General features: G+C 45.5%; 1 protein-coding gene across 2 annotated transcripts in view; it reads left to right on the forward strand.

Annotated features, from left to right (window-relative positions):
- The window catches only part of LOC119171749 (venom allergen 3), a 75,286-nt gene that overhangs the window by 51,753 nt on the left and 7,712 nt on the right, over positions 1 to 15,821 (forward strand). For both annotated transcript variants that reach the window (XM_075892362.1, XM_037422578.2), the window contains exons 3-4: positions 2,258 to 2,379; positions 15,371 to 15,452. In XM_075892362.1, the coding sequence (XP_075748477.1) occupies positions 2,258 to 2,379; positions 15,371 to 15,452 (204 nt within the window). The remainder of the gene's footprint in view (positions 1 to 2,257; positions 2,380 to 15,370; positions 15,453 to 15,821) is intronic.

Here is a 15,821-nt window from a genome sequence, read left to right on the forward strand (position 1 = left end):
GCTAGAGCACGACTTGCGTCGCAAGTCTACGCGCAAAGTCTACACAGCGATGTCGCTGATATCTATCGATATAGCCCATCGTACCTTCCCTCGCTCTGAACAACGCAGGCGTCCCCGCTCAGTGTGGGCCGCAGTACTGCATACTGGTGTCCCTGCAATGTCATCCAAGCAGCGAAGGGGTAGTCATCGCGATGGTCCGCCACCAATGCGATCACTCCGCACCAGCCAGTATCACCTGCTGGGTTTACATTCTCCAGGTGACTACATTAACTTGCCGCGCGGACGCGACCTGCAACGACCACCTCGACACAGCCAGGGTCGTCCACCAGAGTACAGGACAGTTCCACAGGACAGCTCGAGGCGTGCACATGACAGACTACCACGGCACTCCCAGTGCCGCCCTCCAGAGAAAATTGCCCTTTGCGCGCTAGCAGTCATGGCCGAGTGTAATGACGAAAACCGAAACTGGAACTCTCTCTGGCACAGACTCGCATGCTAGGAGGAAGAGGAGGAAGACGAAGCAGAATAAGAACAGCCGGCCTGCAGCAAAGGCGTTGTGTCTTATTTCTCTCGTCGTTACAATATATATATATATATATATATATATATATATATATATATATATATATATATATATATATATATATATATATATATATATATATATATATATATATATATATATATATATATATATTCCTATAGTGCTTAAACGCTGCCGTGCGAGTGGTACCCCGTCTGTTAGTTGCTAAGTCCTTTTCATGAAAAGAACAAATCAATCAGTACTGATCATAGAGGCCTGCTTCTGATAACAGTAAACTGAAAGGTGCGCTTATTATGTAAACTTAGACTGCGCTTGAGAAGCCCCACAGTAGGATCAGACAGAAAAGAGTGCTTATTACTTTTTGATCAATATCTGGGGTTTAACGTCCCAAAACCACCATATGATTATGAGAGACGCCGTAGCGGAGGGCTCCGGAAATTTCGACCACCTGGGGTTCTTTAACGTGCACCCAAATCTGAGCACACGGGCCTACAACATTTCTGCCTCCATCGGAAACGCAGCCGCCATAGCCGGGATTCAAGCCCGCGACCTGTTGGTCAGCAGCCGAGTACCTTAGCCACTAGACCACCGCAGCGGGCCTTATTACTTCTAGGGGTGTTTAAATTTGACGAGGGACATGCAGGATGTAGCATAGATTAAGCAAGGTAGAGCGGTCGGTGCAGTTGATGTGTAGTTTCCACAACATTGTCGTGAGTTTGTTGGCGCATCAATTCATCAATTGGGCCGACAGCCAGCAAAGGGCCACGACCTTATCACAGTCAGCGCGAAGGGAAAATATGCGCGCCCTCATTCTTCATAAACAGCGAGAAAGAGCAATGCTGCAGACGCACGTGGTCACGCACTCTCGCCGGGTCCATGATGGATCGCACTTTTCCAATGAATGCGGGCGTCGTCACCAACAAGGAAAGCCCCTGGGAATGACTTCTTATATCTTAATACGCAAATTTAATCGCCATAACTAGGATGCAGGTGATATAGCACCAAGAAGAGTGCAAGCGTGGAAGCCTGGGTGCGTTGGTTGTACCACGCGCGACTAGTTTGTATGTGACGATCAATTTAGAAAAAAAATGCACTAGAGTGAAAGAAGCCCACTTTTCAGCATTTTATTTTCTTATTTATTCCTAAATTGATTTGGCGTTACCCACAAAACCATAAGAGGAGACAAAATAAATACCCAATTCCTAACGAACAGTAAAGGCAGAACAAATCTGTGATACTTATCTGTTCACCTTGAGCAGAATGAAGATAAGAGGATATATATCTCCCTCAAAATGATAATATGAAGGAGCCCTCAATTGGGATAATATTTCGCTTCGTGTTAGTGCATGTGGCCACACAGCATGCGTGCTACAAAAATAAAGGAAAGACATCTTTACTTTACGTATTTTTGCCATTTTTATTAGTTACGCATGTTTAGCACAGGGGAGTGTTAGTATACATCACATACGGTACTGTTGTCAACCATCTGTCACCACGCCGCAGTCTCACTTGCCCAATAGGTTAGGTGCGCCTCTATTCGAGCGCTTGTCAAAAGAAACAAAGAATTATGTTATCCGCTTCTCCAACATTCGAATGTGCTACGTTGAACCCATTTCCCGTCGACAATGCACTAGTGTCTCGTTCCTCTTGCTTAACCGTGTGTATCACTGTGAGATAAAGAGCGCCCTTATGAAAGGCCCCTTCTCCCTACAGGTTCGGGAGGAGTGACCAAAGCACAGCAGGTTCACATCGTGGACCTGCACAACCAGCTCAGGGCATGGGTTGCGGGCGGATTCCAGAGTGGCCTTCCAGCTGCTGCCAACATGAGGGCGCTGGTGAGTGAAAGTGTGTAAAACTCTGGAGCGTGTTCAAGAGCAGCGACCACCTCAAACACGCCGGCCACTACCACACTTCCATCACGGATACTGCACCTACGCTTGGAAAACAATACATGCGAACGTACTAATACTGTTCGAGAAGAATCAAGGCGTCAGGCTCGGGAAGAATTTGCTACCGCACTCCGAAATATTAACTGGGAGTATTTATGGCGTTCATGCATGTATGCAATTCCTCGGATTTGGCTGAGGCACTATGAGGAATGAGATCAGGACCTTCGACATAAAATGTTTACTCTTGCCGTAATAGGCACCAGTTGGCTAAAGAGAAGTTATGGAAGTGTGGTAGTATGGGGAGAGGGGTGCTCTTTTTTTTTCTTCTTTTTTTGATACAGTATTACTACAGTTGTCCTTTCTTTTCTCGCCCACGTGTGCTTAGTTTAAAATGTTGGGGTTCAGTGTCCCGAAACCATCATATGATTATGAAAGAGACCGTAGCGTAGGAGTCCGGAAATTTCGACCACCTGATTATAAGCACATGGGCCGCGAGCATTTCCACCTCTATCGAAAATGCGGCCGTCGTTGTTTCAACGTTGAAAAAGCGACATTGCTGCATTTTTTGTGGTACAGTTTTATGTCTGGTCGTGTGTTTGTTTTCTGTTACTGTTGCTCACACTAAAAAAAATTGACGACATCTTCCCAAAGGAAACCCTGATGAGATGCGAAGCAGCAGCGTTGTGCATGGCGATTCGGCGGGCGATTCGGTGAAGGGCGCGCGGAGCTTTCGAGACGTTGCCGACGACGACGTTGGTATTCCGCTGTAGGCGGGTCCACTCGGCTTCCTTGGCTCGCACCTCGTCGACGTCGTTGGTCTTCCACTGCCGACGCTAGCGTTCGGCTTCGGTAGCTCGCACCTCGCCGGTGTTGCAGGCGCGATGTCACCATTCGCGAACGCGATCGCCTCTGCTAACCCTCGCAACACCGGCGATGACCGGGTTAGACTAAATCACTTCAGCGCATGTTTCGGCGGGTGAAGGAGCTCTCCGTCGTCTCCTGCATTGCAGATCAACAGCCGAAAGAGTGTTCATTCGATCTGCACTCAAACGTTGTCACCCGTGGAGAGGGTGAAGCGAGAGTGAGGTGACACGCGGCGAGCGCGCGGCAGGTGGGGGGAGAGAGTGACGTCACTGCGCACTGCGAGGGAAAGCGTACGTGACCTACTTGGCACCACCCCAACACCTGCGGTGATGAGAGCGCGGTGCGGCGCGTTGGCACTGCGTACGGACAGTGTTACACAGGCTAGTCAAAGAGCTGCTTCCCATCTAAACAAAGAATGAAATATCACCAGTTACTCTACTTGGCGAGTACAGAATTCCCTCAGACATATCTCTTAATATATACTTTGACTCTTCCGGAGAGTCGCGCCTCCCACAACTATTTCAAGACAGAACAATTATCTCCAAGTTGGAGTTAACGTGAATGTTTAAAAACTGTTTTGTATGTGGCAAGCCAGTACTCACCAAAAAGTTTTTTTTCTCACTTTAAGATACGTTATTTGCCTTGAGTAAACCTATAGCTGCACCGATAAACCTATAACCTATATATAGCTGCACCGAAGGCAGCTAACTTTTCAGTGCTCACAAGTAAGGAAACCTAGAATTTCCACGGCGTTGAGTTCTCACAGGTATCTAGTGCTTTGCATATTTCATTCCTGGCACGCATTCCGGTGCCGATTTGTAAGCAGACTACGAGTCTATTGATCAGATACCTACCACGACAAGACCATCGGATTGCGATACTTCACTGTCAGCGGCAACGCAGCCCGAAATCGCCTGCCACGCTTTTCTTAGAAAATTAAACGTCTTCAGTAAGTGAACCGGACAGGCAACGAGGAAAAGATCCGGATAAAAAAGGGGGAAAAAAAAGTCGATCGACTACAGCGAACAGTGTAATCGATGAGGCCTGAATTTGGATCCGTTTCAAAAACAGCGCACGCTCCTTAAAAGTCTTACTTTGCTGTTGCGTGACATGAGACAAGGACAGACAACGAAAGAACACCTGAGGACACACACCGCTGTGCATTATTAAAATCTGGTCACACTGAAGCAACTTTTTTTGTTTTGTTTTTCACCAGTTCACTTTTTTTTTAAATGAGGGCTTCGCGGAGAATCTCATTAGCTGATGCATTCATGCATCAATGCATACGGGAATAGTCCTGGCACTTACAACCAATAAGCGCACTTCAGTGCTTTTCAGCATGTCGATCCCGAACTTAATTTTTGAGGGACGAAAAGCTCATCGGAAGATGTCATAAAGCTGTGTGTGGTGATCAAGCCGGGAGGTTTGTAAGCATAAAATGGAATCAGTTTGCGCACACAAGCATAGCAGGACAAATTGCAAAGCAGAAAGGCCTTAGCAAAGAGGCCGGCGAGAATCATTTATCCTGCTGTGCGCGTTACAGCTCAAACGCCTCATGCCCCGCCGCGGTGGTCTAGTGGCTAAGGTACTCGGCTGCTGACCCGCAGGGCGCGGGTTCGAATCCCGGCTGCGGCGGCTGCATTTCCGATGGAGGCGGAAATGTTGTAGGCCCGTGTGCTCAGATTTGGGTGCACGTTAAAGAACCCCAGGTGGTCGAAATTTTCGGAGCCCTCCACTACGGCGTCTCTCATAATCATATGGTGGTTTTGGGACGTTAAACCCCACATATCAATCAATCAATCAATCAAACGCCTCATACCATAGGCGAGCACTGCCAGCAGGGAGGGGAGGGAGGGGGGAAGGTTCATTGCAGCAACTCTCCCACAGAGCAAATTTATGGGCACAATTCGCCTCTTCCCCCCTGTTTAGTCGATTAGGGGTGGCGGCAGCCACCCCTGCTCTCTCTTACCCCTCGTGCGCACAAGTATGCCCACAGCAATTCGCAAATCGCCAAAAGAGATGCACCGAGTACACCCAACTTGCCGGGGGAATGGCGCCAGTAAATTAAGAAAAGATGGATCATCTCAGCAGGGAAACCAAGGCTATACGCACGTTTCTATTTCGCACTACCGACATGCTCCAAGGCGGTGCCGATCGTTTTGTGAATATCAATGGAACCGCGTTTCTGGGTCAATAGGTTGCGAACCATACCTCCAAACATCTCCAACACCAAGCACACACGTGACCGATGTCGGTGAAACTAGCTCGATTTTACCGGTGAAAGTATTTCTCTATATTCTGCACGACATACGAGGAAATAGCGACAGACACGAAGAAGCGTTAGCGAGTTTCACGTCTACGTAGTTGACGGCTATACGGCGGAAAGGTCGGCGACACTCCACGTGCAGGTGTGACGCTGACGAAGAAGGGTTGACGCGGTCTGAATGTTACGCGCGAAGCATAGATTGCCGAAGAGCGCGGGCCCGGGTGAATGGCTTTCTTTTCAAGGTTGCAAGTAGCGTCTATACGTACAGGAACGGCCTTTATCTCTCTTTTTTTTTTCCCAATTTATATTTCCTACGCACACGCTCTCTTAGCAGACGGCTCACATTCTCAATTTATGTTCGTCCTCAGAAGCCGGACATAAAAAGTTAGATTGTTACGTGAGAAAGCTGGTGAACAAGGTGTAGGTACAAGGTGCCACAGTAATCACGTCGTTCTGAAAAAGAAACCAGAAAAAAACTATAGAAAAGAAACTCACAAAAAGCTTCGTTATATATGAAGTGAGCAGATATCACGTAGTTGAATCACGTCGTTCTACTAAAGAAATTAGAAAAGAAAAAAAAAGCACAATAAGTACGGGATAATTCAGAAGTAAATTATCTGCAGATGATAAAACGTTGACAGTTGCTGAAATCGAACGCAGGTACAAAGTAAAGAAACTAAAATTCATTAAATTAATTGCAGTTTATAATTTCCTTCAATCGGCATGGGACGCGGATGCTGACAGCATTTTGACGAAGACCGTTCCACCGTTAAATGACGCGTGTCAAGGTTGAGAGGAGGAAAGACTTACGATCAGGAAAGAACTGCCAAGGTCCACCTGAATCAGTGTCGCACACCAGCCGCATGGTTTGGCACGCTTTGGGAGCGAAAAGAAGTGCGCTTGTAGCCTAAGAAGGTTGGCTAAATTCAGAGAAAGTATAGCAGCGATCAGGCGGGCATGGTTAAAAACGATACAATATTGCACACCTCGTTAAGACATGTTGGTAAGGGATGCGCGTATGTGGCAACAGATATTTTTATCTTGTTGAGTAAAAGCCTTTCCATAAATTTGTCATTACAGCAACCAATAAATAAATAAACATGGAATAAACATGGACGGCATGAGCGTAACCAAAGGCGTATAGCCGAAAATTTTCAATTTTGCTTCCATGAACATACATAAAGCATAATTGACACCCCTCCCCGAAACAAATTTCTGGCAATGCTATTGCCGGACGGGCACTTCCATGTAAAGTGTCCGAGCATGCTACAACACAAACGATTGCCCAACAGGAAAATTCACGCAACATAAAGCCGTCATGTTCAGACAGCAGATGCTTGACACTTACAAATAAGAAGTTTGGCAGCTTGGGCTAGTTAATATGACATGACTATAGTTATAGCGCGAGAACAGAACGACAACAAAGAGACGAAGTGTCCTTCGTGTCCTTCTCAGTGTCTCTTTGTCATCGTTCTGTTCTCGCGCTATAACTATCGTTACAAATAAGATCTATCTTGATTGTTCTGCGTAAGTGTTCTGTTTCACAAACTGATTTCAGGTGTGAATTTTATGAGCAAAGAATATGCGCTGCACAAACATTATACTGCCGTATTGACTCCTACATAACTCGGAGATACCTGCTAAATACATATTTAGCGCCATTTTAAATAAATTTCGACGAATCTTAGTGTCATGTTACAATAAATTAACTTTAGGCTTTGTTTTTGCCTTCGTTTCTTACATTACATTATTTTTAAAGTGAGGGAATGCAGTCTACCTTTACTGCTCAAGTGGCATAGGCAGGTGCGTTGACACCTAAACACGAAACAGACACAAACCTTGTACACTACCGTGACAAGTGCTCATTCATTCACTTATCGTTGTTCGTGTTCGTAGGTGCATCCAGAAAATATACCGTGACACAGCGGTATCTTTCATAGTAAGACTGTATAATATATCAATGTATAGTACTAAGATCCATGACAGTATTGATATAATTTGTTGTTCAAATGCATTTAGTTAGTGCACCTTAAACCTCCATTTTTTTTTTCAGGCCAGCTTTCTAGCTGTGTAGCATCAGGCCATTTCTTTATAGGAAGGCGAGGAAAAATTATTAGGGTACGGTACGCTATGAAGAACTTTATTAAATGATCCAGAGAAGTGCTACCACTTAGGGCGATACCGCGGACCGTGCATCCATAATTTACAATAGCAGTGCTTTCTGGTGTATTCGAATTAAGCCGATTTGCACCACTTATACGTCAGCATTTCTCCTTCAAATATTATTTCATTAAAAACGCTAAAATACATATAACTGTTGTAACGTTACTTCATTAATAATTCAGTGAACTCCCGGAGTAAATTTGCTGAGGGAACAGTTGACGTCGAGCGCCAGGAGCATTATCAAAAAATTGACTCTTGTCAATGAGCTAGAGGAAGGCGGGCGTTCTGACAAATTTTTTATTCAGGGTTATATCATATATATGTATATATATAACGCCCCTACTACCATATAGTAACGTTGCTTACTACCCTCCCACCAATCTTACTCCGCTATAGTGCCGAGCGCCAGTGGCGTAGCCTGGGGTTGGCACACCAAGCCCCCCCCCCCTCCCCGAATTTTTTTCGCCATGGCACAGAGACCGAAAAAAATTGTCATTCGAAGAGGGTGCCAACCCCAGAAAAAAATTCTGCCTCCGCTCCTGCTGAGCACTGATGATGTCAGAAAAGCTGGCGCTCCTTGCGCAGCCTCTGAAACGACGCGCACCCTTAAGCACAAATATCAGAGGCCACAACGACTGGATACAGCTTCCGCCAGTCTCGATGGGGTGGCGCCAGCTGCCCCTTCGGCTTCCCCAGCTTCGAGGGCTTGGAGTGAGGATGTTGCCAAGTTACAAGGTCGCCCAGATTCTGCGTCGTACATTGACTCGCGATCCGAGCTTCCGGGATTTGTCGGTTGTTTGGATACTTTTTAACCACGTAGTTGTGGCGGAATGGGAAAGGGCTTTCGGGCAGATAACAATCCCCTACCCAGTTGGACATTTTCTGGCTCTCGCGAAATGTGTTTACTTCATTCTGATTCATGCGGTCTCGCGTTTCGTTGAAAACGGCGGGAGCAGTCTTTTTAGAAACTTCTAATACCATCGCAATCGTCACGTTCGCCTTCCCACGCGGCGGGGTATATGCTCAGGCTATCACAATCAAGAAAGAATATTCAAGCAATGCGATAAAGATATCTTTTTACAATATCGCTTGCGTTGTCACTGTTTTGCCAACTTCAGCTGTTTTTTTCCCTTGGTGTATTCTGTAAATGCAAATATTTATTTATTTATTTATTTATTTATTTATTTATTTATTTATTTATTTATTTATTTATTTATTTATGAGTACTCTACACAGGGGATAAGGGAAAGGGAAAGGGAAGGGGAAAGGAAAGAGGAATGAAGGCTGATGATGGGGACAAGAAGAGGTGGTGCGTATGTACAGTATAGCCACTTAGCGTAGTACCCTACAGTCTAGTATCTAGTCCAGTGCTTCTTATAAAGTCTAAAACAGCCTTTGTAGCAGTTTTTGACACTGTTTGGTCGTTCATTGCTGACAATATGTGGCTTTCACTTAATGGCCGAGAGCACATGTACTTGATCATGAGGCACCTACACCATAATTGATGCGAGGCACCGACCACAGCAGATGATGTTTTTTATCACTTCGGAATAACGTACCTCCAAATGCATCTTTACTTGTGTACATCTTCATTCGGTCCCGTCAAAAACGCGGCCGCTGTGGCATGGGATACAACCCGCGACGTATTGCTTGGAAACCTGCCGCCATAGCCGCTAAACTATCATGGTGGGTCACACACACATGTGGCTTCATGCCGTTAAAAACAGCATTTAATCTTGCAGACAAGAGCGAGCGTGCTGTATACAAGATGTATTCATATTACACGTCCTCTATGCTGTAAACATAACGCAGTATACAACAAAAGATAATAATAAACAAGTCAATCGGTTCCCGTGCGTTGTGTCGTGTAGGCGTTGCAATGCACGTAACCAAGAGGCCCGCAAAAGAAACCGCGTAAAACGCTATTTCCAGCGAACTATTTGTTTTGACCTGGACAAAAATTTGGCTCCTTAATCTAAGTGCTTGAGTGTAGGTGTAACGCAATTTATGTTACGGGCGCAGAGGTATTCGAGAAGCGCAAGCGGCCACAGTTCACACAGACATGTGTACCTTGACGGCTGAAAAGTGAGATGGCCCAACGCACTACGGCACGTCGATTTTTGGAACAAATCTGACTCAATGTCGGATTGCCCCTTTCTTTTATCATCAAAAGGTCTCCAAAGGTTCGGCCGATTCACAAACATCCCAAATGAATTCGCGCGCTTGTGAATCGGTTTTCTGATTTTCTTAATGTATGAACACTCATTTATTAACGAAGTTAAGGCTTAACCTCAAGTGCGTCATATTTGCCAACCTTTTCTGTCATTTTCTTTTTATAGTATACACTTGTAATCATCGTTCTCAGACGTACAAATGTGTAAACACAGCAGTTTTTCTCTACTCTGTACAGAAGAATCAATTAACCACAACTACCTCAGCACAGATGGCATCGAGCTGTTCAACTCCGTTGCGCGTGAACTATGACAACAGATTAAGGCTTTCAGCCACGAAAGAACTAGTATAGACAACCAAATTAACTGGACTGATGATTAAGCCAAAAAAATCCGACAGAAAATTACTGTTTTCTTGACGTAATTCTTTGTTGTATTCATTGGGTTGCGTCTAACAAAGAAATGAGGCCATCAAAAAGAAAAAGAAATAAAATCATTTTATTATAGTTATAAAACATATATACGCGGAAGGCAAACGTTATGTTAGGTTTCAGGTATTTGATTAAATCATCTCTTGTGCCAATGGAGACAAAAATTAATGACTAAACTTCAGATTCAGTCAAGAGGGACACGCTTAAGCCGAAGCGACGCAAAGGCGGATTCTTTTTTCCCGTACGCCATAGCCACGGACGTATACGCACCGGGACGCGCGGAATGTACTACATAAAGGGCGCTCTCTGACGCCCGACGCTGCTAAATATACGCTAATAGACGATAAAAGAGTCTGTGCTCCCTTGAGCAGTCCCGCTTTCGGCATGCTCTGCCAGGTCCGCAATTCTCTCGCTCCCCCCTTCTCCCTTTCCCAACCTTTTCCACGCAGTTGTTTTGTAGAGGCCTTGTTTTCTTGGACCGCTGTCAAAAGTTGGAAGCAGAGATTCGTCAGGGAGCACCTCGGGTCCCAGTGCCGGGTCTTTTTGTCAGCCGCTTTAGACCGATTAACCATGACACTGAAAATCTGAAGGTCACCGAAGGCTCTCATCCGATGCAAACTTAGCTTCAGGGATGGAGTGACGCAGTGCATGGCACGTTTACTTCTTGCGGTCATCTCAGTGTTTTTTTTCCCCTCTTCTTTAATGTTTCATTCCCCACAGTCATTCTGCAACAACTTGCGTGCAGTAAACTGAGCTAGGTGTTCACCGCCGCTAAAAGAGAGCGCTTAAATATAGTAATACAAAAATTCGGCAGATTCCCACGTACCTTGGGAATAGGCGTTACGCGATGCATGCAGAGGGAAGGTGACTTGTAATTAGCGAAACGTTAAGAAATACGCTACAGTTGTGTACAGTACATTCGTAACGGTGTAGTGCGCGCCACCCTGTTATCTCTGTGGACCACAGAGGAAACAATTTCCTTCCTCCTTGATGTGGACAGACGTGCGTATGTCCGGTACTGCCAAAGCGGAGGTGCGCGCCTGTCACCATTGGTAATTCTTGAGCCTTCTCGGGTTTCATTTGACCTCGACAGTGTACTTTCATTCTTATTTATTTATTTATTTATTTATTTATTTATTTATTTATTTATTTATTTATTTATTTCAGTACCTTCAAGGCCCAAAGGCATTACGGAAGGGCTTGAATCACATTACGCACAATAATTGAAAAAAAAAAGAACGAGAGAAAATATGACTGCTATAACTATAGACAGCAGTCTGCAACTGCCTCAAAAGCACTGGCATGCTACTTCTCCTGCTCAAGGTTGATGATATGTGGAGTTTAACGTCCCAAAACCACCATATGATTGTGAGAGACGCCGTAGTGGAGGGCTCCGGAAATTTCGACCACCTGGGGTTCTTTAACGTGCACCCATATCTGAGCACACGGGCCTGCAACATTTCCACCTCCATCGGAAATGCGGCCGCCGCAGCCGGGATTCAATCCCGCGACCTGCGGGTCAGCTGCCGAGTACTTTAGCCACTAGACCACCACGGTGGGTCCTGCTCAAGGTTCCCCGTGAGTAACTGACCCTAGATAAATGCATTCTTAGGCAGACGTCACAGGCTGGCCTGCCAATCATTCCTCTTGCGAAGCTATACCTTTTATGTTTTCTTTACTGAGGTCCAGATTCATATACTCATTTATAAGTAGGCTTAAATGGTTTCCAGCGTTGCTAAACGGTAGAATGCTATATATGCAAAGTGTTGGTTCTTGGGATATGTGGTCGTAGGTTTATACAATGTATAGGCCCGCTCCACTAGCACCTTTTCCAAGTATGTAGTTAATAGCATACGTGAGAATGTGTCTCATAAACTTAACCATTTCGACCGATACTTCTCAGATTTTCTCATGTAAAAGTTAAGCATCAATGCGTTATAGATATAGGTATTGTCTAATGTATTTACATAAATGTTTTCTGTACTCCTTTATAACGCAATACCTCCATCAGTGACGGTATAACTAGGGAATCAAGAACCTTTCCGTAACCCACGAAATTCATACAAAGAAGTTTGCTGCACGTTGCCCACCTATCAGTCACCTGTTTGACGGATGACATGTACATAGTCCATTTTGGAATTACCTTTCTGAAATCAGTGTATATTGTATCACTCGGTTAAAGTAAAAGTGGATTATTCCATAGTAAATTGTTTTGCGATCATGTAACATCAGAAGCAAACAAATAGGCCTTATCTTTTATTAACGGGCCTTATTAATTCCTGATTTCATTAATGTCTTCCTTTAATAAGATTATAGCAACGGCTAGAATTCTTTCAACAGTCAAGTAATGTTGCGAGATGTCGCATATAAAAGGTTGCAAGCTTTTTAGGTATAACATACCCACCATCTTTCAATTCAAATGGCGAGGCAGTGTGGCAGTGAATTTATGCACGTGCAAAATCGAATAATTTCGGGAGGGCCCGGAAAGAGGGGGGGGGGGGTCGAAACGGCTACCGCGACCCTGGCTTCGTCAGTTGAGTGGTCTTTATAGACGTAACACTGCCAAGGACTCAAATGCAACTTGCCGCCGTGAAGAGAGAGACGTAGCAGCGTTAACTGTGTTACGCAACTGTACTAATATACTAAACACCGCCAAGTGAGTGTGCTCAGATTTGGGTGCACGTTAAAGAACCCCAGGTGGTCAAAATTTCCGGAGTCCTCCACTACGGCGTCTCTCATAATCATATGGTGGTTTTGGGACGTTAAACTCCACATATCAATCAAATCAACCGCCAAGCGAGCAGCAATAGGAACACGAAACCACCTGTCGAGGCCAGCTCGTGTTCGAGGGGCTTTCTGCGGCCTATAGCAGAGCGAAAACAATCAGACGTCCGGCGAGCCACATATTTCCCTTTCCATAGATATTTAAGGTGCACCGAAAGTGCTGTATGGGCTGGTGCCGTGGGGGTAGCTTCGGGGGTGGCGCCCAGTGTCTTGGAAAAGAACCGGTTTCGCTTGTGTACTTTCACCCTCGTAATCGGTAACCCAAATCTGCTGCCTCAGTCTGGTGTCGGCAACGTCTGCGGCTGCTCGGGCCCGTTTATCGGCCGGGGCGTTCTTCTTTTCGACGGCAGCTGAGCTGTTCGGCACAGCGTAAACGGACGGCTAGTTTCCCGAAGAGTAAAAAAATGTTTTCATTTTACCGATTCCGTCGGACATTGGCGGAAAACAGGTTGGTTAAACAGGATCGTAGATTAATTCCAGCAAGCTCGTCAGTAAATCGTCCTTGGTGCGCTGATGCCGCCAAAGGAGGCAGTTGTCCAAACAAGGTGTAGCCTGAGACTTACAACAGGTGAACACGAGATAGCCAGACGGCATCGACCCTACGGCAATTTTTTTTTTTTAATGAAATGCGTGTCGCTTATGACTCGTGACGTTTCGCATCTGTCAGCGAAAAAAGTGACAGGACACGCAGTAAGTTATTCAAAACAAAAAAGACAACGGCACTGCAAGTCATCATGCAAGGGCGGTTTTTCGGATTAAAAAAAACAATTTTATAGAAAACAAACATTCAAGCTCTTCACACGTGGGCGCTAAGCCAAACGAGCGATGGAGGCGGAAATGTTGTAGGCCCGTGTGCTCAGATTTGGGTGCACGTTAAAGAACCCCAGGTGGTCGAAATTTCCGGAGCCCTCCACTACGGCGTCTCTCATAATCATATAGTGGTTTTGGGACGTTAAACCCCACATATCAATCAATCAATCAAACGAGCGATTGGAGTCGGAGGCGGTGCGCGCGCGACATATGCTACGTAACTTTAGCGCATTTACCGATTACACCTTCCAGGTTTCATGTATACTCGGACATACGCAACGACGTAAATCGTCGTGGTGACCACGGCTGTACTCAAACGCTAAATATTAACAACAACGCTTTCTCGTGGGGTCCCTAGCTCTGCTGACGTCCTGCGGAATGTGTCACGTACACATTCCGTTATACATGCACGCATACTGGTTAGCGGTTGAGGCCTCAAACCAACCCGTCAAAGTCCGCAAAGCTTCTTGAGCGACTCATACTTTTCGACCATTTCAACATTTATCCTGCCTCATCAACACCATTCTTGTATCCGAACAGGGTTATCCCGCACGTAGACAGGAGCATTCTGCGTTTCCTTTCTTCGTTTTCATTTTTGCACCCATTGGGAAGCTTGTTTTATTTAAGACTGTTACCAAGTAAGGTTCTCCCGTTAGGGAAGCGAGGGCGGGGGGGAACAAGGGTTTGGTTTAACCTCATCCCATTGCAGGAGTCCGAAACAAAGCAAGCTTTTCAATGGACGCAAGTATGACGATGGAGCAGTTACATACTCCTCTCAACAGCATGCTTTTAGTCTCCGGCTTTCCAGGATTAAAGTGGGATGTGCCTGCCATGCAGGTATATTGGCTAAGACACTCGGTTGCTGGCCCGCTGGTCGCGGGATCGAATCTCGACCGCGGCGATCGCATTTCAATGGAGGTGGAATGGTAGAGTCCCGTGTAGAGTGTGCTATGTTAGTGCACGTTAAAGAACCCCAGGTGGTCGAAATTTTTGGAGCCCTCCACTACGATGTCTCTCATAATAATATGGTCGTTTTAAGACGTTAAACCTCAACTATTATTGAAAAGGGAATGTAAACTGTTCTTGGAATGTAACATTGTGCGCGTTCAGCTTATATTGTGGTAAAAAAAAAATTACGTGGCCACAACTCTGCACTTTAGGCTACGACGAGATAGGTCCGACTGAATAAACGGTTCACTTGGCGTCCCGCTTAGATGATCAAGAGGAAAAAGGCTCCAGCTAACCCCCCCCCCCCCCCCATCTTGCACCCACCTATGCCTGTCACTCATTGCATGTTCACTTTCTGATAGTGAGACTGCACAATCGCTTAATAAATTTAGTGACTGCCGCTTGTGTTACCCTTTACTTCGTGTCAACAAACTTTTGGCAAGTTTAGAAGTACATAAACCGTGAGCCCATGTATATGTTGCAACGCGTAACCTTTTCAGACTTGGGACGATGAACTGGCGACTGTTGCTCAGCGGTGGGCCGACCAGTGCACAGACGGCCACGACAAGGAGAGGAGTGTCAGTGAGTACACAGCCCTTCTTGAAACCGGTTAAGACTACGAGGTACTCTTAGACAAACGCTAAATTAGGCACATCATTTTATGACATTTCGCCGGAAGGCACATTCCTCGATGGACCTCACAGTCAATTCGTATAAAAATCGAGCAGACACTGTGGTCAGTAGATCATAAGCACCGCTAAATAAAATTGAAGTCGAAATACATGCGCTGTAATTGAAGTGATAAAATTAAGAAGTATTTGAGAATAGAAAGACGTTTAAAAACTAGATATCACAAAAGAAACAGCGCTCGTTCACTGCACCATATTTTTTCTTTCGTTTTTTTTTATTCCCTTCGTTGCGCTTCCCCAGCGAAGCAAGCATGTACCAACT

This window comes from Rhipicephalus microplus, chromosome 4, assembly GCF_043290135.1.
Source record: "Rhipicephalus microplus isolate Deutch F79 chromosome 4, USDA_Rmic, whole genome shotgun sequence".
Lineage (NCBI taxonomy): Eukaryota > Metazoa > Arthropoda > Arachnida > Ixodida > Ixodidae > Rhipicephalus > Rhipicephalus microplus.